General features: G+C 39.8%; 1 protein-coding gene across 2 annotated transcripts in view; it reads right to left on the reverse strand.

Moving 5' to 3' along the window:
* Positions 1 to 1,337: 1,337 nt before the first annotated feature.
* Positions 1,338 to 25,865, reverse strand: part of WDR44 (WD repeat domain 44) — an 89,590-nt gene continuing 65,062 nt past the window's right edge. For both annotated transcript variants that reach the window (XM_082716334.1, XM_082716333.1), the window contains 8 exons: positions 15,597 to 15,710; positions 13,185 to 13,307; positions 8,894 to 9,085; positions 8,612 to 8,713; positions 8,276 to 8,391; positions 7,292 to 7,419; positions 6,195 to 6,329; positions 1,338 to 2,474 (listed from right to left, as the gene is read on the reverse strand). In XM_082716334.1, the coding sequence (XP_082572460.1) occupies positions 2,380 to 2,474; positions 6,195 to 6,329; positions 7,292 to 7,419; positions 8,276 to 8,391; positions 8,612 to 8,713; positions 8,894 to 9,085; positions 13,185 to 13,307; positions 15,597 to 15,710 (1,005 nt within the window). In that variant the 3' untranslated portion in view covers positions 1,338 to 2,379. The remainder of the gene's footprint in view (positions 2,475 to 6,194; positions 6,330 to 7,291; positions 7,420 to 8,275; positions 8,392 to 8,611; positions 8,714 to 8,893; positions 9,086 to 13,184; positions 13,308 to 15,596; positions 15,711 to 25,865) is intronic.

Genomic DNA, 25,865 nt, shown 5'->3' on the forward strand with positions numbered 1-25,865 from the left:
AAGATTATAGCTAACTTTTTTTTAACTATTAAAATGTTCTCTCTTCTGAAGAGGTGATGGTAGATGGTTTAAGATTAAAGCATCAAGTTGGAAAAAAAAAGTTGGTGCCTTATGTCAACCCCTAAAAGAGTATTCACCCAAGAAATCTCAGATGTCTAGAAAGCACTTCTGTATATTTTTTACGGGGGAAGAGGGTTTAGAGGGCACGAAAGGATTTGGGAAAGGTAGTGAGAAATGTACATTTGTTGAGAACACCTACTTACGAGGCACCAAGCTTTAGACATACATTATTTCTCAGTAAGAATTCATAATTTCAGTTAGGTATTCTCCTATTATAGACAAGGAAATGGAAATTAATATAGGATAAATAACTTACCCAAGGAATGTGCTAATGGAGGGAGCCAAAACTAAGTTTATCTGATTCTACACTCTGTGCTCTTTCTTCCGCACCACTTAATATAGTGAGTTTCTAATACTCATTTTACAGAGAAATATTAATCAGTTTTTCTTAGTATACATCTTGAGTCTCTGTTTTCAAATTCACCTTCTGACTTGTAAATCTGCATGTTTATTTATGTAGTGTCAGCAAACATTTAAAAAACTAAACCTAGAAAGGTTAGTATTAGTCTCTCAAACTTGAATGCCAACTATTTTTGGCCTTTTCTTTCCAGAAATCACATGAAACCTATCAGGAAATATTCATACGGCAAGGCCCCAATTATCTGCAATTGAAATGATTAGTGCCACAACAGTACTACAAGTCTTTGGGCAGAAGTCAGTGAAAGCCAAGCTGCCTCTAGGAGTTGAAGACATCAAATTCTCTGAAACACTAGATCAATCCAACTACCAGCCAGATCTTGAGACTGAAGCAACGGACCGGTTACAGAGCCAATGGCCTAACAACTCCATGTGTCAGGCAGAGAACAGAAGAGTGAGCAGAGAAGGGGGAGAGCACAGCACTGGCAACAGTGGAGGGAAAAAAACAAAAAGCAGCACAGGGGTGAAACCAAGGCAAACAACATGAAATGAAACAGAATATCCAGAACACTCCAAGACCACGCTGATTAATAAGGATCTGATCATGGCTTTCCAGCTTCTCACGCAGATACCAAAAACAAATGCAATAAAGAACACATATGCACACAGGTAAACTCTTATCAGTTTAGAATTAGAAAAATATTTTTTTGTAAGGTATGTGGTTAATGCACTGTAAGTCAGGGGTCCAAAATCTGGTCTTCTGCTTGTTAAAAATCAAAGTATAAAGTAAGACTTTGCTTTTCTTACATTCCTCAGTTTCCCAAGGTCATCTGAAAATAAAGTCACATATTTAACAAGTGTTTGGTGACCAACTTTTAATAATACATATTTAATTTTCAGAAACATATGCTAACCATCAACAACATGATAAGGGTTCCATTGCCCCAGATGTTATTTCATTGGTACATTATATCAATATTTACAAAGGCTTTCAAATTCAACAACACAAAACAAAACAGCTTAATTTTTAAAACTACAATGCTTTAAAAAAATGTAAACAGTTCATTTTTACATTATTGTAAAAAAGAAGACTCACTCCTTAATGCGGCTTAATTTTTTTAAGTGAGCAAAGCCTGGTGCTCATGGATAATGAATGAAAAGAATTTTTTACATAGAAACATTGTGCTCCAGTGTAGCAAAAAAAAAAAAAAAAAAAAAAAGAATGAGAAAAATAAAAACAAAAGAAGATAAAGAAAAGAGAAAGGAAGAAAAATTATATATATACATACATAGAAAAGAATCTTAAGTCCACAATTTAGACCACACACAAAAAAAATCTTGTCCCCAAATTGAGAAGTTTATAAAAACCATTTACACACGGTTGTTGACCTATTGAAAACCTGTATAACATTTTCAAAACAGTAACTCAGTCAATACCACTTTTCTGAAAAATGAAGTTTTGTGCAAAAGAAACTTTATAAGCTAGAAACAAGACTCCTCCCCTCCCACCATAAAAGAGGCCAAAAGGGCCACTGAAATAACTTAACTCTGTTAGATTTAGTGCATGTAACCAAAAGGCACACACATGTGATTAATATATTAATATATTTTCATGCAGAAACCTGCGCATGTTCACAATTATGTAACAAAAACACAAATATAACAAAACATAAAGCCTAATGTTTGGCAATGTTATTCTAGCCACATTTCTGTCTAGTCTATCAGTCCAGGGTTTATAGGTCATTAACACTGCCGCTCAAAAAATATATTATATTTGAACAACTTCCAATAAAAATTAAACAACAAAAAAAAGGATGTTAGCCTGAAACACTAGAATATACTTTTTCAGTTCTGATACATACAGAAACTTACTGATATGTTTATCTTAAATGTCATTTCAAATTAAGATACATTTTTCCTTTTGTTAATAAACACTTTGATTGCTCCAGTGAAGTCAGCAGAAAGAAGAACTTCTGTATTATCTGTCTTCATGATACCTTAAAAGCATAAAAAAAAGTTTTTAGTTGAATATAAAGTCTGCTGTTTGAAGTGTCACGTGCCCGTGACCCCACACATTTTCCCCATGTTTTCAGTCTTTCCTCCCAATATTTTTTTTAAAGATTTTATTTATTTCACAGACAGAGATCACAAATAGGCAGAGAGGCAGGCAGAAACAGAGAAAGAAGGAAGCAGGCTCCCCGAGCAGAGAGCCCAACATGGGGCTTGATCCCAGGACCCTGGGATCATGACCTGAGCCGAAGGCAGAGGCTTATTAACCCACTGAGCCACCCAGGTGCCCCAAGATTTTTTTTTGTAGTAATCTCTATACCCAAAGTGGGGCTCAAACTCACAACCCCAAGATTAAGTGTCATACATTCCCCTGACCGAGCCAGCCAGGTGCCAGTCTCTTTTCCAGCTCGCTCCAGTAATCCTTTCATTCTCCTGTACTCTCCTCCTCTCTGAGGCTCACTTCCACTTCCGGTGCCTTAGCCAGTCTTTCCCTGGCTTGGGGAGATTACAGTCCCTTGGGGCCTGGATGCCTAGATTTACTCCCAGGCAGCCTAGGCCTCTAAACTGTCCAGTGCTTCACTTCTCGGCAAGAGGATAGCATGTCGTTCAGCTCCAGGACTGGAATGCAGGCAGAATGGCATCAGCTGGGCCAAGTGTGCTGTTATCAGGGGTCTCTAGTGAGGTGGACAGTAAGGTTCATGGTCCAGCAGACATACTGAAATTGCCAGGAAATGAAGTACACATGATGCCTCTGTGAATGCTGACAGCAACTTGCTTCCATGGTTTGTATGAAGAGCCATGTAGCTATGCTGAAGGGCGAAATGCCTACCTCTGACATTTACCAGTAAAAAGCATTTAACAAAATTCACAATTCCATTATGCATGGGTAAAAACTACAGATTTATGAAGGACTGATTAGTAAGGAAGAAAATAATCCAAACTTTAACTGGAAATTTGGGTACAGAATGGGTTAAGACAAAATGGCTTCATTTAGATCTGCTAAAAACATATCCTAAGCCTGTGAACATTCCTTCCCACTCTCTGGCCTATATCAACCTTGTGCTAGGCAGTAGGAGGCAGCAAAGGACTTGAGATAAGAGATGATGAGAAAGGCTGGAGAAGAATATAATTCCTAGTGTACAGATAAATGCTCTGTAAGATACAACAACAATAAAGACGTCTCCTACACAGCAGGCATTTTGCTAGACACTTTATATATTCTCTTTAATTTTTATCATAAACTTATAAACTAGGGATTATCATGACTTTATACATAAGAAAAACTGAAGCGTAAATTGCCAACTATGTCAGACAGAGGGCAATCAGATATATTTTATGATCTCATACCAGTTTTCAGAGTTTTCTTTTTACATTTTACCTCGATGGGTACAAAACCACAAACACAAATCTGAGTATAATTCATTAAAAGTTGTGCCTCTGTAAAAAGGACTTTTTCATCTTTCAAGTTGTTTTAATCATGAGAATTTTCAGAGGCAACTGGATGGCTCAGTCAGTTAAGCATCCAACTCTTGATTTCAGCTCAGATCATGATATCAGGGCTGTGAGACTTCTGTGAGAGCTCTGCACTCGGGTATGGAGATTCCTTGGGATTTTCTCTCTCTCCCTCTGGTTCTCCCCTCCAGTTCACACTCTCTCTAAAAAAATAAATCCTTAAGGGGTGCCTGGGTGGCTCAGTGGGTTAAAGCCTCTGCCTTTGGCTCAGGTCATAGTCCCAGGGTCCTGGGATTGAGCCCCACATCAGGCTCTCTGCTCAGCAAGGAACCTGCTTCCCCCTCTCTCTCTGCCTGCCTCTCTGCCTACTTGTGATCTCTGTCAAATGAATAAATAAAATCTTTTAAAAAAAATCCTTAAAAAGGCTAGAATTTTCAGTGAAATGTGGAGGGGAGATGCATAGAGTATAAAAAGGTATCACTGGGAGGGAAAAAATTGCCCAAATGATGAGTTAAAGGAGAACACTGGATCTGGTTCTGAGAAAAAAAGAAAGAAAAAGAAAAATTGCCAAACAGGTATTTAGTAAAGGTTTAATAATGCTGACCTGGTATATTTCTAAATCTTGTAACTGAAGGAAGTGCTAGACTGAAGTTCATCTTTGCTATCACAGACAGAAGAAATAGTGTATTTAGTGTAGTGCACAGTATAAATAATACCGCAAGGGAAATTACTTGAGATTAAATGAAATAAAATACTTGTGAACTCTAAAGTATTCAAATACTTTTAGAAGAGCCGTTTGTATACTGTAACTTTTGTTGTGGTTTAAAACTCTCTAAAAAGTCTAGCTATAGTCTCTAGAAAGAAAAAGAACATTTAATAAACTATTCTGAAATTCATTTCAACAATACATTTGTTTTCCAAATTTACATGGTCTCACCACGCTCTTAAGGGCTAACAGGGACTTCTTCTTCTTTTTTTTTTTTTAATTTGGGAGAGAGCTGGGTGGGAGGGAGAGGGAGAGGCTCTCCAGCAGACTCTCTGCTGATCTCACGACCCTGAGATCATGACCTGAGCCAAAATCAAGAGTCAGACGCTCAACCGACTGAGTCACCCAGGCACCCCTAACGGGAACCATTTTTATATAATTGACACTCGGTACAACTTTTTGGTGTTTTCTTTTTACTTCCTAATCTGACCATTTTATATAACTGGAATTACTCCTTATTTCCCTAAACATATGCTGCAAATCACAAGAAATCACAGGCTTGTAAATAGCTACCTGGGAAGTTATAAAGCTATCAGTTTGTGGCAAGTAGAAAAGGACGCTACTTTTATTTGGTTTAATTCATTTGCTCAACACATACTTATTAGGACCAACTATATGTAGGCAATGGCATTAGAATAATATATAGGACATATATAAGTCTCTGTCCTCAGAATGAGAGTCTGCTAGAAGAGACAGACAACAAAGATATTTTGTATTGTATGTCTTGTTTGTACTTCTCCAAAGGGAACAACTGCCCATAAAAAAAAAATAATGAACTTCTGGGGAGTCTGGGTGGCACAGTCAATTAAGTATCTGCCTTCAGCTCAGGTCATGATGGGACTGAGTCCTGCGCTGGGCTCCCTGCTCAGCGGGGGGTCTGCTTCTCCCTCTATCCTCCCACCCCTGCTCATGATCTCACTCTCTAAAATAAATAAAATCTTAAAAAAAAATAATTAATGATGGGGGCAGCTGGGTGGTTCTACCTTCGGCTGGTCATGATCCTAGGGTCCTGAAATCAAGCACTTGGCTTGTGCTCTCTTTCAAAAAAAAAAAAAGGGCACCTGGGTGGCTCAGTGGGTTAAGCCTCTACCTTCGGCTCAGGTCATGATCTCAGAGTCCTGGGATCGAGTCCCACATCGGGCTCTCTGCTCAGCAGGGGGCCTGCTTCCTCCCCTCTCTCTCTCTCTGCCTGCCTCTCTGCTTACTTGTGATCTCTCTGTCAAATAAATAAATAAAATTTAAAAAAAAAACCTTTAAAAAGAAAAAGAACTTCCAAAATTTTTACTTTTAATTCAAAGGTAAATCTAAATGAAGTAAAACTTGCAACAAAAAGGTTACTGAAATGTTTGGAAGGGGAAACTCACACTTATGTCATAAACAAGCAATATTTCTTCATACACACAAAAACCTCACAATACCCAACGTAGGTCAATGAAGCTGGAAGTGCTGACTAGAAAAAATGTAGGTCAAATAAAATATGAGTACCTACCAGAGGGCATGGTATCTAAAACTTCAGCATCTTCACCTTTTTCATTCCCTTCTGCTTTTTCGGATTGCATATCCAAAGACAACATCAAACTTGGGTTTGGAGCAAAGATGGCTGATGTAACAACTGCATTATGTGCTGGGGAAAAAAAATGTACTTCAGCATAACTAATAAACTTGATCCTAAACATCCAGACAGAAAGCATCATATGCAAAAAATACAATAGTGTAGTTTTTTAAACAGTATATGTTATTAGCTAGTATCCTTTAAAATTAGCACATAAGTAATTAAGAACTATTTAAAACCCAAATATATGTGCTTAAAAAAAAAAAGCACATACAGGCATACCTCAGAGATATTGCAGGTTACTTCGGATCATTGTAAAAAAGCGGACATTGCAGTTAAGCAAGTCAAACTAATTTTTCTGTTTGCCAGTGCATATATAAAAATTGTATCTATACTGTGCTTCAGTCAATTAATGTGCAACAGAATTAGGTACAAAAACAACGTACCCAGCTTAATTAAAATGAGGTGTGCCTGTATAAGTTCGGCCTTGGTATAGAAAAGTCAAACAAAGCCAAATACAAAGCAAAAGCAGTTATGGCTGCCAGACTGTCTCTGAAGTAATGCCTATTCACACTTGTAAGACATCTCCATCTTTTTTTAAAAAAAATATTTTTATTTCTTTCTTTTTTTTTTAAAGATTTTATTTATTTGAGAGAGACAGTGAGAGAGAACATGAGAGGCGAGAAGGTCAGAGGGAGAGGCAGACTCCCCATGGAGCTGGGAGCCCGATGTGGGACTCGATCCCGGGACTCCAGGACCGTGACCTGAGCCGAATGCAGAGCCACCCAGGTGCCCTATTTATTTATTTGACAGAGAGAGATCACAAGTAGGCAGAGAGGCAGGCAGAGAGAGAGGAGGAAGCAGGTTCCTTGCAGAGCAGAGAGCCCGATGCAGGGCTCGATCCCAGGACCCTGGGATCATGACCGGAGCCGAAGGCAGAGGCTTTAACCCACTAAGCCACCCAGGTGCCCCTAATACATCTCCATCTTAACTTTACTCATTTGGAGGACACACAGGAGCGGGCATTTACTTACCCTTAATACCTTCCCAAAAATCATTCCGGTCTCTCCTGACTGAAGTAAACTTGCTGAGGTCATGGTAAGTACTCCAGATATAAACATACTTATCTTCTGAGCCACTGACGAGGTAACTAAAATCATGGCTAAATTTGGGAAAGAAAAAGAAGTCAGTTTTGGATGTTTTAGGTTTCCTTCTATCAGCCCTTCCTACTTTAAGAATCCCAAGCGAACACCCAGGAGAGCTTGTTGACATACAGACTCCTAGTCTCACTCGAGAGGTTCTGAACATGCAGGTCTAACATGGAGCCCAGAGGCACAAGGATTTTCACGAAAGCTCTAGATAACTGTGCTGCCTGTTAGCCCACACCGAGAGAAACGCCTACTTAAGAGATGAAAGAGAGAAGCAGAACACTTCACCAACTAAATTTCTTGGTAATTACTGGGCAATTCAAGAAGAAAGGAAACTGTTAAGGAAAGGGCTGAATGAAAGAGGGCTATGAGGAAGAAGACGCAGTAATTTCAGGAGCGCCTCCAGACCCCCAATTAAGAGTTCAAATAATAACGTGATGTAAAGGTATAAATACAGGATGCCGTACTTCAGGGTGTTAAAATGCTTTATCAGCTTCAGTACCTAAAAGGATCAAGACCATGGTGGGTGGCAGGTAAGATTCCTCTTAGAAAAGCTGACATAAAAGTACAAAACCACTAATTCCAGAGCTGGGAGTGAGTCTTCTAATCCCAGCTCTGCAACTACCAGTGACTTCAGACAAATCACTTCATTTTCTGAGTCTCGGTTTCTTTGTCTGCAGAGTAGGGGCAACTCAACTCTGTTGACTGAACAGGTGGACACGGTTAGGACTGCAGGGTGACAAGGTGAGTGGCCAGTTTTAAAAGTGCAAAGAAAGGAAAAACACCATAGAAACGTGTAAGGCATAGATCAAAGAAAATATGGGAGTAGAAGAGAAATATCTCTTTTGGAATTTCTCATTGCCAGTTTACCTGAAACTTGCTTTGATCTGGCTGCTACTGTTGACATAACCCTTATACTTCATGGACAGTGACAAATCTCTAAGATCATATAGTCTGATTCTGGAGTCATTTGAGGTTACCAGTATCTAAAAATAAATCAAAGGAAAAATTAAAAATGCCATCTTTTAATCTAAGTTAAGGTATAACCAAAAAGGATATTACATACACATATACAGAGAGAATATACCTCAAAACTAGAAAAGCCTATATTCCACATGACAGAAAATACATTCTTAAGCCAAGACAGTAAGAATTTTCAGGAGTCTATATACAGTGTGAGGAGAGATGGTTTTGAATACTTAGTACCTTATTTTCTCCAGGTAGAGGTTCAATGCCAGTAATTTTTCTTCCAACTTTGTTGCGTCCTCTGGTAGACCGGACATGTATTTGTGTGTGGTATTTCAAATGCTGAAAAGAAAACACAAATTTAAAATACGAGGATTAGAAGGAACCTCAAAGATCATCTGATACAACCTACAGAGAGGCCGAGTACTGTTCACCCCAATTTATATGCCCAGAGAGGATATACCAACTTATACGAAACTGCTAAGTATTCCATCATGCAATTTACACAACATAATCCTTTACCTCTGTATCATAGAAAATACATCTGCCATCATATGTCCCAATCACCGCGTATTTGCCATTCTGACAGAAATTTGCAGCTGTGATCAATTTTGTTTGACCATCTACTTCATTCCACAAAGCGACTTTTTTGTCAGGTATGTTCCAAAGGCGGAGCTTTCCATCCAATGATCCACTTAGAAAATACCTGTCATCCTAAAAATGTTGCAAAAGAGAAAGGCTCTCATTTTACCAGATCAAGAAAAATTCATTAGCAAGTCAAAACATAAAGCCTGTTAGAATTAATGCTTTAAAAATATTTAGATCCCGGGCGCCTGGGTGGCTCAGTGGGTTAAGCCGCTGCCTTCGGCTCAGGTCATGATCTCAGAGTCCTGGGATCGAGTCCCACATCGGGCTCTCTGCTCAGCAGAGAGCCTGCTTCCCTCTCGCTCTCTCTGCCTGCCTCTCCATCTACTTGTGATTTCTCTCTGTCAAATAAATAAATAAAATCTTAAAAAAAAAATTTAGATCCCATTTATAAAATACTAATCTTTAAGTATTTTTTTCCAGACTTTATTTTTAAGTAATCTCTATACCCAATGTGGGGCCTGAACTGACAACCCCAAGGAGATCAAGAGTCACATGCTCTATGGATTGAGCTAGCCAGGCACCCCCAAGCAAGCATTATTTTATTCACTAAAAACAACTATTAGAAACTTCAGTGTTCGCTTTGGAAAAATGACTTTCTAGGGGCGCCTGGGTGGCTCAGTGGGTTAAAGCCTCTGCCTTCGGCTCAGGTCCTGAGCTCAGGGTCCTGGGATCGAGCCCCTCATTGGGCTCTCTGCTCAGCAGGGAGTCTGCTTCTCTCTCTCTCTCTGCCTGACTCTCTGCCTACTTGTGATCTCTGTCATATAAATAAAATCTTAACAAAAAAGAAAAATGACTTTCTATTTACTTTATCATATCCTTAAACTGCTTTTCCCAAAGTATGGATGTTAATGGATAATGTGCTGGAGAATGGTTGTGTGGGACAATGGTTCACTTAAGTTTGAGAGATTCTGGGTTACAGAAAGTTAGAGAGGATTCTCAGTTAATATGCATTCTCGGTCTCCAAAAGAGGAATAAGGTAGGTAGCATTTTCCAACTTATATAACCAGGGACCTTTTTTTGCGGGGTGGGTGGGTGTTACAGTTGGGAGAGCGCTGGCAGGAACACCTAGCAGGGTTAGCACCCTCAAGGAACACGCTTTGGGAGAAACTATCCTGTAATGATATGTTTGTCCAGATCTTCCTCTGGGATCCACATAGTACTTGGATAAAAGACTAAAGCTGGTTAGCCCAGAGAACCAGTTGTTTTGTGGTTAATTTTGACACCATGTCAGTAGGAAATTGCTTCAGTATTTAAATTCTCAATCCCAAAGCAGGGCTTCTCAACAGGGGGCAAGTTGGCTCCATAGAGGACATCTAGAAATGCCTGGAGACATTTTTGACTGTCACACCTGGGGGTGGCATGTTCTGGGCATCTAGTGGGGAGAGGACAGGAATCCTGTTAAACACTCTGCAATGCACAGGACAGAATTTATTCCCTTTACAACAAAGAATGATCTAGCTCAAAATGTCAAGCGCCAGGAATGAGAAACCCTGCTATACACTAAACCAGGCCTACTAAGCTGGTCTAATGAGAGATCATTGGCAGACAATGTTATATTAGTTTCGAAGTATAACACAATGATTCAAGATTTGTATATGTTGGCAAAATATCACCTAAACTGGTCTGTTGGTAACGTAAGAATTAAGAGTAAAATAATTGGAATGCCAAAACAAGAAGTATTCCCTTCTGCTTAAGACTATCATTTTTACTCACCTCCGAGGCTTGTCAAAGACAATTTATAGAGAAAGGACATTTTTTAGCTGTGGTATAGTAGGCTCTACTTGATGACTACCAGTAGAAGAGTAGAACAAGTAAAAAGACTTCATGTTGGTCTTAAAACCAGAATTTTATTTACATACATGCATATGTGTGTGTATATGTGTGTGCATATATTATCTTCATTTTGCTATTTCTTTTATAATTCTGCTTCCTTCTTTCTAGATAACATTATTTTAATAGAGTCACGTTTCCTAAGAAAATGTTAACACCATACCATCCTACCCCAGCCCCTCTTAAAAACCCTTCAGATCTATGGAATTTTAGAATTAGGACTTTTTGGTTTCAAAAAATGAAACCAAATGTAAGTATAGAAAAAGTAATGACTAAACAAGAACCTTAATAGTAAAGTACTACATAGGTAACTATCACAACTAATACCTCTCCCTTTCCACCCTGACATATTAGTTAAAATAGAGGTGAGGGAAGGATTTTGTTCACAGTTGCTGACAGGAGCAAAGCCATTCTTTTGCTGCATCCTTGGCTGACAGGATGGGGGTGTTATTCAGAAAGATGCCTCAAAAAGCTTGATGGTCCAAACTGATAAGGTATCCGCAAAGATTAAGCATTTTTAATTTGCCAACTTCTAAACCAAAGTCTTCTAAGGGTCTATATTATAAGCCTGCCTTGGGAGGGAAATGATATTGAAAGGGGAAAAAAGTCATTCTTCTCTCTTAATTTGGGGAAAAAGAAGAAGAAATGTGAGTGTAAATAAAATGCTGCATTAACATGATATTGGGTGTTAAACATACAGAGATGGGGATGTGAACAGAAATAGGATTACATCAACATGGGGGAGGGTAAGTCAGGTCAGCTCAAGTCCTCCACTTATCTCAGCCCAGCTAGTGGAGCAGCACCGGCACCAGCCTTCCCTTGTGCTTCTAGTTGTAAAGAGTGAAAATTAATTTAGCCTTACTCATTTGGTGGCTTTATCCTATAAGAACATAATAAAGTCAGCAATCCCAAGATGAATTTTCCTCCTTTGGTTGAAATCATATGAAATACTTCCTTTTCGGAGGAAAGACTGGGAGGGATTTTCTACACTGAAAATGAATTAACATGGATCTCATGATTAACAGTATTTCCAGGGGCGCCTGCTGGTTCAGTCGGTAGAGCATGAGACTCTTGATCTCGGGGTCGTTGAGTTCAAGCCCCATGCTGGGTGCAGAGCTCACTAAAACAAAACAAAACAAAACAAAACAAAAACCCACAACACCCAACCAAAAAACCAAAACAGTATTTCCAGACATTAAACAGGAATTCGGTATACCTTATAGTGAATTTTGGTCTTTACCTCTTTCAACCTTTTCTTCTTTGTCTCTTCTCACCCCCCCCCCCCAACTATTCTCCCCTACATGCTTCCCTCGCTTATTTACCCACCTGCTGCCTCTTCTTCCTCCACCTCCAATCTCTCTCATCTTTAACAGGATACGTTATTTACACCCTGCATATGTTATTAAAGATTTGGGATGGCTTTTCATTATTATAGTTAGACTAACATTTCTAGTTCTAATACAGATTAGCAGAATATTTCCTTTCTTCTCTTTTCTTTAAATAGGCTACATGCTTGTAACCCAAGGTGAGGCTTAAACTCACAACCTGGAGTTCAAGACCTGAGCTGAGATCAAGAGTCAGATGCTTAATGGGCGCCTGGGGTCTCAGGTGGTTGAGCATCAATCTGACTCCTGGTTTTGGCTCAGGTCACAGTCTCAGGGTTGTGAGATTGAGCCGCATATTGTCGGGCTCTGTGCTCAGAAGGGAGTCTGCTGGAGAATCTTCCTCCCTCTTTCCCTCCCCTCCCTCCCCACCCCACCTCATATGCTGGTGTCTCTCTCTCTCTCTCAAAATAAATAAATCTTAACCGGAAAAAAAAAAAAAAAAAAAAAAGAGGCTGCCTGGGTGGCTCAGTTAAGAGTCCAACTCTTGATCTCAGCTCAGGTCTTCATCTCTGGGTTGTGAGCTAAAGCCCCATACTGGGCTCCATGCTAGGTGTGGAACCTACTCTAAAATAAAAAATTGAGGAAGGGAGGAAGGGAGGTGGGAGGAAAGAAGGAAAGAAAGAGAAATACTAAATTAAGTTATTCTTAACTATGTGGCTGTTAATTTTTTTCCTATAGTTCAACAGCCCTCCAGAGAAACCAGGTTCCCTCACCTTCCTTATGGTCTAATAAAAAATATATAAAAACAATTCTGGGGCACCTGGGTGGCTCAGTGGATTAAAGCCTCTGCCTTCAGCTCAGGTCATGATCTCAGGGTCCTGGGATCGAGCCCCACATTGGGCTGTCTGCTCAGTGGGGAGCCTGCTTCCCCCTCTCTCTGCCTGCCTCTGCCTACTTGTGATCTCTCTCTCTGTCAAATAAATAAATAAAATTTTTAAAAAATTACTTACTCTTGGATGGAAAGCTATGGCAGTGACAAAATCTATATGTTGGAAACAGCAAAGGCATTCTCTTCTGGAAATGTGCCATAACCTGACCGTTTTATCCATCGAAGAAGAAAGCAGGAAGTAGTTCTAGTGAGAAATTGACATTGATCATTTTATCACCCTAAGAAAACACGACATGCACAATAAAAGCAAACTTTCAGTTCTATGTATCTCAACAGTTTTGTTATTATTATTGTTATACCTAGCATTAGAAAGAACAAAAGATTATCCAATTCACTTGGAAGATCCCATTTTTCTCCCCATTACATGCCATACTCCTTTGGTTCTAAGACTTTTTTTATATGACCTGTTCTAAAATTAGGATTATCCTAACGATCTATGTTAAAACAAATCTGCTAAGCACCAAGAAGACTAAGGTGTGCCTTAGTTTTTATAATCCCCATATAGTGAAACCAGGCTATGAATATAAGACATCCATTCACATGATTGTCACTTTAGCTATTCTGACATTGGCAACACTGGTGAATTTTAACTCACAAGAATTCCCTAACTGCCACTTAAAATGCCTTCAAAAAGATTACCCTATAATGCAGCATGGAAATGAAAAGTTATTGTGCACCTGTCACACCCAAGGCAAGAAAATGAGAGAAGAGAAATCGTCAAACATCTCAGAATAGATCATAGAATTTTCTAGAAGCTACAAGAGGGGAGTGTAACTGCTTTAGTCATGCTGATGGCCCATCACCCAGGAACCAAACATCCATCTGTCAAAAGTTTCCAGTTGGCAGAAGTTCTTTAACTTTTTGGCATAATTTAAGACCTATGTGTTATACTGAATGAGGCAACACAAAGAGACCCTAGTATTCTCTGGTATTCCTAAAGGTGCTAAACAAATCAAAGCAATGATGACATTTATTGAGTACCTGTAATGTACTAAAAATTGTTAACACTATACTATGAACTAGGTATATCATTATCCTCCTTCCCAAATGAGAACATTGAGGCACAGAGATGTTAAAATCTAAGCGCAAATATCAATTTGGCTATGTTACTGCACTGATAAATATATGATATTTGGGGCTAGCTATAAAAGTGTATGTTTTATGTGGTATACCTGTTTTTATTTAATTAATTGAGAGAGAGAGCATGCGCACATGTGCTGCCTGCGTACATGGAGGGGAGGAGCAGAGGAAGACAGAAAGAATCCTTAAGCAGACTCTCAGAAATCAAGAGTCTGATGTTTAACTGAGTGACACAGGTACCCCCCTACTTGTTTTTAAATAGTGTAAGGGTGCCTGGGTGGCTCAGGTTAAGCTTCTGCCTTTAGCTCAGGTGATGATCTCAGGGTTCTGAGATCAAGCCCTGCATTGGGCTCTGCTCAGCAGGGAGCCTGCTCCCCCCCACCCCGCCCCGCCTACTTGTGATCTATCAAATAAATAAAATCTTTAAAAAAATAAAAATAAATAGATAGTGTATTATACAACCAAAAAATAGAATTCTGGTACAAGGGGCACCTGGGTGGCTCAGTAGGTTAAAGCCTCTGCCTTCGGCTCAGGTTATGATCCCAGGGTCCTGGGATCAAGCCCCGCATCAGGCTCCCTGCTCAGCAGGGAGCCTGCTTCCTCCTCTCTCTCTGCCTGCCTCTCTGCCTACTTGTGATCTCTGTCTGTCAAATAAATAAATAAAATCTTAAAAAAAAAAGAATTCTGGTATAATATTACTCAGCCATTAAAAAGAATGAAACCTTACCATTTGCAGCGATGTGAATGGAACTAGAGGGTATTATGCTAAGTGAACTACATCAGTCTGAGAAAGAGAGACATCTTAACTCTAGGAAACTAACGGAGGGATGCTGGAGGGGAGCTGGGTAGGAGATGGAATTCCAAACACTGCTTCATGCTTCAAATGCCTTAAATAAAATTTAAAGTATCTCTTTAAATTTTTGCAAAACTGCTAAGATATTTGTTCAGTGGCAAAACAGGCCCTCTACTTCTGAAATAATTTTGCTCTAAGGGAAAAAACACATAAACTGATGACTTATCAAAGAGTCATATATTGTTAAACTTAATGATTTAATAAATATAGCAGATTAACCAAAGCAGTCTTGATTAGATAGATCTGACTTCAGCACTGTAGCTGAAATCATATATTCATTTTGTAAGAACAGCAGCTTTGCAAACAAAATTAGTTTCTAAAGAAGCCAAAAATACAGGTATAAAGACAGATCCAGACAGAAACTCTTAATATAAACACTGTATTAGCCTAATTGAATGTTTCTCCTCTTTTAACCGATTACTTTGTAGGTAACTCCCATGTAGTATACATAACAAAACACTTGAAAAACAAAACATCTGTTTTTATCCTGAAGTCCTAGTTATGTAGAATTAATACACTCTCCAAGTAAGAATTTCGTACTTTAGACCATGAAAGATCAAGGAGATCAGCGGTATGTCCTTTATATTTGCAAAATGGCCGCTGCCGAAACGGTGCGTTTTTATCGTCAGGGTCTTCATCAGCTCCACTGCACACCTATTTAGATATAAAGACAAATGTTAAAACTAGAAAAGCAAAAACTTCACACTCTTCCCACCCCGTCTGTCCTCTCATCATTTGCTGCCTGGCCAAAATCTTGATAGACCAGAAACAAACTCCCCTTTACGATGAATCTACTACTTATCACTCATTTACCTCCCTGTTCCCACAAACCAGGATCATCCCTGAAGCCTGTGCTATCGCAATCTTTCCCTCCCTAACACAGCCCCTACTTTGTCCTTTTCTGAGCATTGGTTCCTTTTGGAGAGATGGGAGCCAGCACCAGGGGGTGAGTCATGATTGGTCTGAGCTAATTAAGATGAGCTCGTTCCCTTTCCCAGCGATGACTGGTTTAGGCATGGGCATGTGCGGCAGTTTTTTTCAATCAGACATGATGGGAAGTTTATAGGGGGAAAAGGGTGGGTGGAGACAGGGGAGAAGCTTCCAGAAAGATTTCCTAAGGGGCATACTAAAGGGATGTTCTCTCCTTCTTCTGAACATAGCCATCTGTGTGACACCTAACACTGTAGCTGCCATCTTACTACCATGAGGGGAACAAACCTAAGAATAACAAAGAAGAGCAGAGCAGGACGATGGCAGGACCCTGTGTCCCTGATGACACTACTGAGCTGCTGCATGAACCAACCTTGGAACTGCCTTACCTCCAGACTTGCTTCCTCATTGTTTAAGCCATTTTCAGTTGGATTTCTGTTATTTGAAGTCAAAAGCATCCTGACAGAAGTAGGTAGAAAATAATGCCATATGTGTGTGCATTTAGCTTACAACATGCGTTTGTATTCATTACCTGAGCGAATTCCTAACAACTCGGTCAGGTAGGTAGTAACATTATGAAGATGAAGAAATTAAGAAAAACACCTGATGCTCAAAGAGATCAAAATAACATATTAAAGCTCACACAGCCATCTGTAAATGGCAGAACCAAAGCAGAAATAACAACTGTAAGTTCAAAGACTGTCCCTCAAATGTTCCAGAGGATGTAGCAAGAGCAAAAATACGGAGTTGTCAGCTAACAAGCCTTGCTTACTTAGGGAAGGACAGGTAGGATGGTGCGGCCCAGGAAAAAGGTGTACGGAGATATACAGCAGAGGATCAGGCGGGAAAGGTACTTTGGGACCAGATCTTAATGAGCCTCGCATTTGTGGCTTAAAAGCTCAGATATTCTAAGGAGATGGAGAGCCAGCACAGCCTTCTGAAAAGAGAATAACATGACGTGACTGGTGCTTTAGAAAGAGAAAGCTAAGCAGGAAGGTAAAAGATGGTAGGGAGGAAGCGTGGAGGCAGAAAGAGCAGTCAGTAAGTGTGAGTAAGAATAAGGAGGGCTGCAACTAGGCCTGGAGCCGAGGGACAGACGAGAACTACCATTACTGTTTGCCTAGAACTTGACAGTGTAGAAAAGCATCTTCATACCACTGTGGAGGTACAGCAGCTACAATGGTGCCCTGACCTTTTGCCAAGCACTCCTAATCCTAGAGGACTAGGCTCCGGCCTCTCCTTGTGCTGCCAGCCTGGTGAGCACAGCTGGAACACATAAAACTAAACAGGCTTGACCCATTACATAAAGTCCAACTTTTTGTTTAATAATCATTTACATTTCATTAAGTCCTCAGCATTATTCCTCTAGCAGTGATTCCAGATCTTATTTTTCTCCTCAAACATCCATGTTCTTCTCCTTGTACTCTGTATTTTGTTTCAAAATACTTAATTACATTTTTGATTATAAATACATGGCCAGTGTAGATAATTCAGAAAGCACAGGAAGTAATAAAACAAAAATTAAAACAACATTTTGCTAACATGATGACCGCCTTCATCTTTCATTTTTTAAAAAACATTAATTTAAATCACACACGATTCAGTATCTTCCTACTATACCATGAGTATTTTCAGTACTTCACTCTCTGAAAACATTTACTAGCTCCACATCAAAGTGCCATAATTTAACCATTCTCCAACTGACTGGTCATTTAGATATTTCCAAGTTTCTTGCTAGCATAAATAGCAATTCAGTGAACATCCTGGAACATGAATCTTTATGTCTATTTTATTATTTATTTATCTTAATATAAAGGGTATTATGGTCAAAAGGTTTTGAGCTTGAGACTTTGACAGTATCTTCTGTTATCTGTTTTAATAAAAGCAGGTATGTTTACTAAAGACAATTTTAGGGGTGCCTGGGTGGCTCAGTCAGTAGGCATCTGCCTTTGGCTCAGGTCATCATCCCAGGGTCCTGGGATCTAGGCCTGCAGCTCCCACTGCTTGTGCCTTCCCTCTATCTCTTTCTCTGTCATATAAATAAGTAAAATCTTAAAAATAACGAAAATCTTAGAAGTACAGAGAAGTATAAAGAGTAAAAGAAAAAAAGAAGACCTAAAATCCACCTAGATTTGATACTAGTAATTTGAGCACCTAGAGTTGATACTAGTAATAATTTAGTATATTTCTTTTCTTTCCCAAAGATTGTTTTTTAGTACTCTCTACACCCAATGTGGGGCTTAAACTCACAACCCTGAGATCCAGAGTCACATGTTCTACTGACTGAGCCAGCCAGATGCCCCAAATTTAGTGTATTTCTTTGAAATTTTAATCTACAAAGTATTTAGATATGCTTAATAAAAACTGGGATAATTCAATTTTTCATTCTGCTTTCTTCACTTTTTCATTCTTTTTTTTCACTTAACATTTTATTTTGAATATTTTTAAAGTCATTAGTCTTTGAAAACAACCTAAGGACTGCAGAGTATTCTACTTTAACAAAAACACCAGTTTTTATTTTCCAGCTGTTAAAAATGTAGTTGTTTAAATTTTAGCTATTTTTAGCCCACTGAGCCACCCAGGCGTCCCTCTAAATTTTAGCTATTTTTAGAACACTAAGATGAAAATCTTTTTATTTACATCCGAGCCTATCTGATGGTTTTTTTCTAAAAGATTTTATTTATTTATTTGAGAGACAGCATGCCCACGAGTGGGGGGAGGGGCAGTGAGAGAGGGAGAACAAGACTACCCGCTGAGGAAGGAAGTGGTGGGGGGGCTGGATCCCAGGACCCTGGGATCACCACCTGAGCTAAAGGCAGCTACTTAACCAACTGAGGCACCCGGGCACCCCTCCTCTTTTCTTTTAAAAGGAAGTTCTACACCTAAGGTGGGGCTTCAATTCAGGATCCTGAGGTCAAGTGTCCCTTGCTCTACTGACTGAGCCAGTCAGGTACCCCCATCTGATTATTTCTTTATGATAGATTTTTAAAGGTAGAATTATTAAAGGTATAATCACCAAGTAAAATATTATGTGTTTTATCTATACATATACATCTCTATAAACAGGTATCTGTATCTAGAAAGATAAATATATGTTTATGTCTCTATATAAACATATATACAACTTTATTATGGCCATTTCAAATATACACAGAAGTAGAATGATGTAATAGTAGAACGAATCCCATACATCCGTCACCTGCTTTAATGGTTATCAGTATTTTACTCATCTTGTTTTATCAGTCCTCCCACTTTTACATATTTGCTTATTTTTGCTGGAACACTGAAAGCAAGATCTAAACACTATTGATTTTATCAGTAAATATTCTTTATGTATTTCTAACTAATAAGCCCTCTTTCAAATATAACTACTATACTAGTATCACACCTAAAAAATACCATTTATATCATCTAATATCTAATCCATATTAAAGTATCCTGGTTATCTAAAAACGTCATTTTAAAGATGGACTGCTATGAAAACTTTTAAGCCTTTTGATATTTATTAACACTGACTATATACCAGATACTGTGTTAGTTATTTGAGATAAAAAAATAAATAAGACATTTCTTAGTTTCTAATTATCTATTCTCACTATTTAAAATGTGTTAAATTTTGTCATTCTCTGTTCAAAGACCCTCCACTGGCTTCCATCTCTCTCAGAGTAAAAGCCACAATCCCTGTAATGGCTTACACATTGTTCCCCCTTCTACACCTCCGTGACTTTCTTCTTCTTCTTTTTAAAATTTATTTTCAGTATAACAGAATTCATTGTTTATGCACCACACCCAGTGCTCCATGCAATCCGTGCCCTCCACAATACCTACCACCTGGCTCCCCCAACCTCCCACCCCCCGCCCCTGCAAAACACTCAGATTGTTTTTCAGAGTCCATAGTCTCTCATGGTTCATCTCCCCCTCCAATTTCCCTCAACTCCCCTCTCCTCCCCATCTCCCTATGTCCTCCGTGTTATTTGTTATGCTCCACAAATAAGTGAAACCATGTGATAATTGACTCTCTCTGCTTGACTTATTTCACTCAGCATAATCTCTTCCAGTCCCGTCCATGTTGCTACAAAAGTTAGGTATTCATCCTTTCTGATGGAGGCATAATGCTCCATAGTGTATATGGACCACATCTTCCTTATCCATTTGTCCGTTGAAGGGCATCTTGGTTCTTTCCACAGTTTGGCGACCGTGGCCATTGCTGCTATAAACACTGGGGTACAGATGGCCCTTCTTTTCTCTACATCTGTATCTTTGGGGTAAATACCCAGGAGTGCAACTGCAGGGTCATAGGGAAGCTCTATTTTTAATTTCTTTAGGAATCTCCACTCTGTTTTCCAAAGTGGCTGCACCAACTTGCATTCCCACCAATAGTGTAAGAAGGTTCCCCTTTCTCTGCATCCTCTCAAACACATGTTGTTTCCTGTCTTGCTAATTTTGGCCATTCAAACAGGTATAAGGTGGTATCTCAATGTGGTTTTAATTTGAATCTCCCTGATGGCTAGTGATGATGAACATTTTTTCATGTGTCTGATAGCCATTTGTATGTCTTCATTAGAGAAGTGTCTGTTCATGTCTTCTGCCCATTTTTTGACATGATTATCTATTTTGTGTGTGTTGAGTTTGAGAAGTTTTTATAGATCTTGGATATCAACCTTTTGTCTGTATTGTCATTTGCAAATATCTTCTCCCATTCAGTGGGTTGCTTCTTTGTTTTCTTGACTGTTTCCTTTGCTGTGCAGAAGCTTTTGATTTTGATGAAGTCCCAAAAGTTCATCTTCGCTTTTGTTTTCTTTGCCTTTGGAGACATATCTTGAAAGAAGTTGCTGTGGCTGATATCGAAGAGGTTACTGCCTATGTTCTCCTCTAGGATTCTGATGGATTCTTGTCTCACGTTGAGGTCTTTTATCCATTTTGAGTTTATCTTTGTGTTCGGTGTAAGAGAATGGTCGAGTTTCATTCTTCTACATATAGCTGTCCAATTTTCCCAGCACCATTTATTGAAGAGACTGTCTTTTATCCACTGTACATTTTTTCCTGCTTTGTCGAAGATTATTTGACCATAGAGTTGAGTGTCCATATCTGGGCTCTCTACTCTGTTCCACTGGTCTGTGCGTCTGTTTTTATGCCAGTACCATGCTGTCTTGGTGATCACAGATTTGTAGTAAAGCTTGACATCAGGTTAATGTGATGCCCCCAGTTTTGTTTTTCAACATTTCCTTAGCAATTTGGGGTCTCTTCTAATTCCATACAAATTTTAGGATTATTTGCTCCAGCTCTTTGAAAAATACCGGTGGAATTTTGATCAGAATGGCATTAAAAGTATATATGGCTCTAGGCAGTAAAGACTTCAAAGGTAATATGATGTCAATAAAAACGTATCTATTAATAATCACTCTCAATGTGAATGGCCTAAATGTGCCCATAAAACGACACAGGGTTGCAGACTGGATAAAATGACAGGACCCATCCATATGTTGTCTACAAGAGACCCATTTCTAACCTAAGGATACACCCAGGCTGAAAGTGAAGGGATGGAGAAGCATCTTTCATGCCAATGGGCCTCAAAATAAGGCAGGGGTAGGTAGCGATTCTCATATCAGATAAATTGGATTTTAAACTAAAGACTGTAGTCAGAGGTACAGAAGGACACTACATAATTCTTAAAGGGACTATCCACAAAGATGATCTAACAATTGTAAATATCTATGCCCCCAATATGGGAGCAGCCAATTTTTTTTTTTTTTAAAGAGAAAGTGGGGAGTGGGCAGAGGAAGAGAGAGATAAGTTTTTTTTAAGACATCATTTATTTATTTGACAGACAGAGATCACAAGGAGGCAGAGAGACAGGCAGAGAGAGAGGAGGAAGCAAGCTCCCTGCTGAGCAGAGAGCCCGATGCAGGGCTCGATCCCAGGACCCTGGGATCATGACCTGAGCCGAAGGCAGAGGCTTTAACCCACTGAGCCACCCAGGCGCCCCGAGAGAGATAATTTTTAAGTAAATTCTGCACTGAGTGCAGAGCCTGATGAGGGGCTTGATCTTATGACCCTGAGATAATGACCTGAACCAAAAATCAAGAGTGGGAGGCTTAACCAACTGAGCTACCCAGGTGCCCAGCGATACATATATATGTGTATGTGTATATATATATATATATATATTTTATATTTACTTGACAGAGACAAATATATATATATATTTATAAAATATATACATATACACATATATATATGTGTATATATATAGATATTTATATATTTTTTTTTTATTTATTTGACAGAGACACAACGAGAGAGGGAACACAAGCGGGGGAGTAGGAAAGGGAGAAGCACGCCTCCCGCTGAGCAAGGATCCCAGGACACTGGGATTAGGACCTGAGCTGAAAGCAGCCACTTAACGACCCCGAGCCACCCAGGTGCCCCATCAATACATATTTTTTAAATAAAATGTTGCACATGTACAATTTCACAAAAACTACCTCACCCCCTTATAGTTAACTCCTTTCATCCAAGTTTTAGATCCTAATAATCTTGAAGGAGACCAGACTATGTCACCCCAAAATATTCCCTTTGCATAAAGATCATTTTGGGCTGAAGGCAACTGAGAATAAGCAGACACAAGAAAAAGTCCTTGACCTCCCTACTTCTACATGAAAGCAGGGCATGAAATTCTCTTTGTGAAGGTGTGTGCCCTTTACCTCTTCCTTGCCAGGAAGGGGAAAATAATCTTACCTCTGGAGAGAGTACTAAGTAATTATTATCCTCCATTAGTTTCCCCCAATATTTTTACCTGGTCACAATATACTGCCCTTAATGCCTACCGCCCCTCTTTTTCTTGTCACTTCTCAACAAACTTATTATTCTTTATTAAAATTATATATAAACCCCTGGGTCTAACTGCCTCTTTAGGCATTCAGTATTTTTCTTTCTTACTTTTTTTTTTTTTTTGCATTCAGAAGTTTTCTATGAAGGCCTCCATATAGTGTGTGTGTGTGTGGGTGGGTGTGTGTGTGTCTATATACACACATACATACTAAACTGTTTCTCCTGTGAATCTGTCTTTTGTCAGGTTATTCATGGATCTCAGCTGCAAAATCATTGCTGTGGAACCCAAGAGAGTAGAGCAAATTTTTTCCCTCCCTACAATCTTCTCTCAAGAATTCCGAGCAGCAGTGAAATGCTGAGGCACCCATACTGATGTTTCCACTAGTCAAGCACACCCAACACAGATCGAACCCGAGCAAAGTGCCAATTCCTAGGTTAACAGCATAGTTACAACTTCTAGTTTCCAGCAGAAATTTTACAAATCTACCATAATGGAGCAAGCTAGGCAGGCCCTCTTCCTTTCTTGCATACATGCACTGAGCTACTTTTGGAAATCAGTAGGAATAGAGAGCACAGCAGGCAGAATTCTAGGCTTGGTGTGACCAATGAATAAGTTAGGGATCTTGGGTGTGCCACTCTACAGTACTATAGGTACACTTTCAGGTACTCTATTTTACATGAGTGCTAACAAGAGTGAGGATATAGTTAAAAAGAGATAAATACATCACTATCATGAGAAAAGAAAAAAAGCACACACACATCAGGAAAATTAATAAATGAATAAACTACACTGTACATACCACCCCTCATTATAGCTAGCACTAGGTTCCCAGATAACACAGCAGGTACCATAATCCAAAGGCATATGAAATACAGGCCTCTTCTAACCATCCCCAATCAAAATGACAGAAGTGAAAGAAATAAATCTACTCTTGGAAACAACAGATATAAATGATTCTCAACTACTACAGGAAAAAAGCTCAGTAATACGGGGGGGTCACTACTTTTTGTGCCAAAGAACTGTTATGCTCCTCATTTAAAAGGCCTGTATTTGGGGTGCCCAGGTGACACAGGTGGCTGAGCGTCCGATTCTTATTTTTGGCTCCGGTTGTGGTCTCAGGGTCGTGAGATCAAACCCCGCATTGGGCTCTGTGCTCAGCATGCAATCTGCTGGAGTTTCTTTCTCCCTCTCCCTCTGCCCCACCACACCCCACAGGCTTGCACTCTCGCTTTCTCAAATAGATGAATCTTTCAAAAAATAATAAAAGGCCTGTATTCAAACAAGATGGGAAGTTACTTAGGCTTTTTGCAGGGATGAAGAGGGGTAGATAGACATAGTTAAGTATCTGTTCAGTAGGAGGGAGCCTGGCTGGCTTAGTCAGTTGAACTTCCAACTCTTGATTTCACCTCAGGTCATGATCTCAGGGTCCTGGGATTGAAGCCTCGGAGCTCAGCTCAGAGCTGGTTTAGTATTCTCTTTCTCCCTGTTCCTCTGCTCCTACCCCCAACTTGTGCTCTCTCTCTAAAATAAGTAATAAATAAAATCTTTAAAATTACATAAAATGGGGGCGCCTGGGTGGCTTAGTGGGTTAAACCCTCTGCCTTCCGCTTAAGGCATGATCCCGGGGTTCCGGGATCGAGCCCCGCATCGGGCTCTCTGCTCAGCAGGGAGCTTGCTTCCCCCACCCCACCCCCCCACTCTCTCTCTGTCTGCGTCTCTGCCTACTTGTGATCTCTGTCAAATAAATAAGTAAAAGCTTTAAAAAAAATTAAAAATACATAAAATGATCGGGGCGCCTGGGTGCAGTGGGTTAAGCCTCTGTCTTCGGCTCAGGTCATGATCTCAGGGTCCTGGGATGGAGTCCCACATCGGGCTCTCTGCTCAGTGGGGAGAGCCTGCTTCCTCTTCTCTCTGCCTGCCTCTCTGTGTACTTGTGATCTCCCTCTCTCTCTGTCAAATAAATAAAATCTTTGCAAAAAAAATACATAAAATGACCTGTTAGTAGGATTGCTGAAATAAGCTTAATACATGTTGGGACAAATAGTTCCGGTTTTTAATAATCATCAATGCCTGGAAGCTTTACGGTGAATTAAACTAATAAAAGCAAAACCTTTCCCCCAAAGCAAAGTGGTTAAAATTTTTACTGCTACATTAGTCAATGAAGGCTTTATGGAGGAAGTGGGCCTTGAAGAACAGCAAGCTTCGAACAGAAAGAAAGAAGATTACAGGCCTCCAGATAAGGAGATAGGAACAAAGGCACAGAAGGAGGAGTTCCACGCTGATTCAGGCGCATACAGTCAGGCATGGGTTAGGTTCCAAGGACACTAAGATCTGTGAAGTATAGTTTTTTGCCTTAAATCAGCCCAGAGGCTAGCCAGTGAGACAAACTGCCAAAGAAGACATGGTAAGTAATATCAGTGTCAAAATACCCATAACATTCTGTCGGAATAAAAATGAGGAACAATTCTCCCTGCCTGATTCAGGGAAAATATTGAGACGATAAGATATTTGAACCATATCCTTTTTCTTTTTTTTGAACTGAATCTTGAAGGATGAATAGGGCTCTGACCAGTGAGAAAAGGGAGGGCAGTGAGAAAAGGAGGGCACTCAGGGCAAAGCAAATAGCACGGACAAAGGCAGCAAAGTAAAAGAATGGCTAGGGTATAGACCCATGTCCAGCATGGTGAGTACGGGGCAAAGGCAGCAGGGAATTAGAACAGAGTCAAAAAGGTAACATGAGGGGACTCCTGGGTGGCTCAGTCAGTTAAGCCTCCGACTTCAGCTCAGGTCATAATCCTGGGGTCCTGGGATCGAGCCCCACATTAGGCTCCCTGCTCAGCGGGGAGTCTGCCTCTCCCTCTGCCCCTCCCCCGATCATGCTCTTTCTTTCTCACTCTCAAATAGGTAAAATCTTTTTTTAAAAATTGCACTTGCTGGGACGCCTGGGTGGCTCAGTTGGTTAAGCAGCTGCCTTCGGCTTAGGTCATGATCCCAGCATCCTGGAATCGAGTCCCGCATCAGGCTCCTTGCTCGGCGGGGAGCCTGCT

Source organism: Mustela nivalis, assembly GCF_964662115.1.
Source record: "Mustela nivalis genome assembly, chromosome: X".
Lineage (NCBI taxonomy): Eukaryota > Metazoa > Chordata > Mammalia > Carnivora > Mustelidae > Mustela > Mustela nivalis.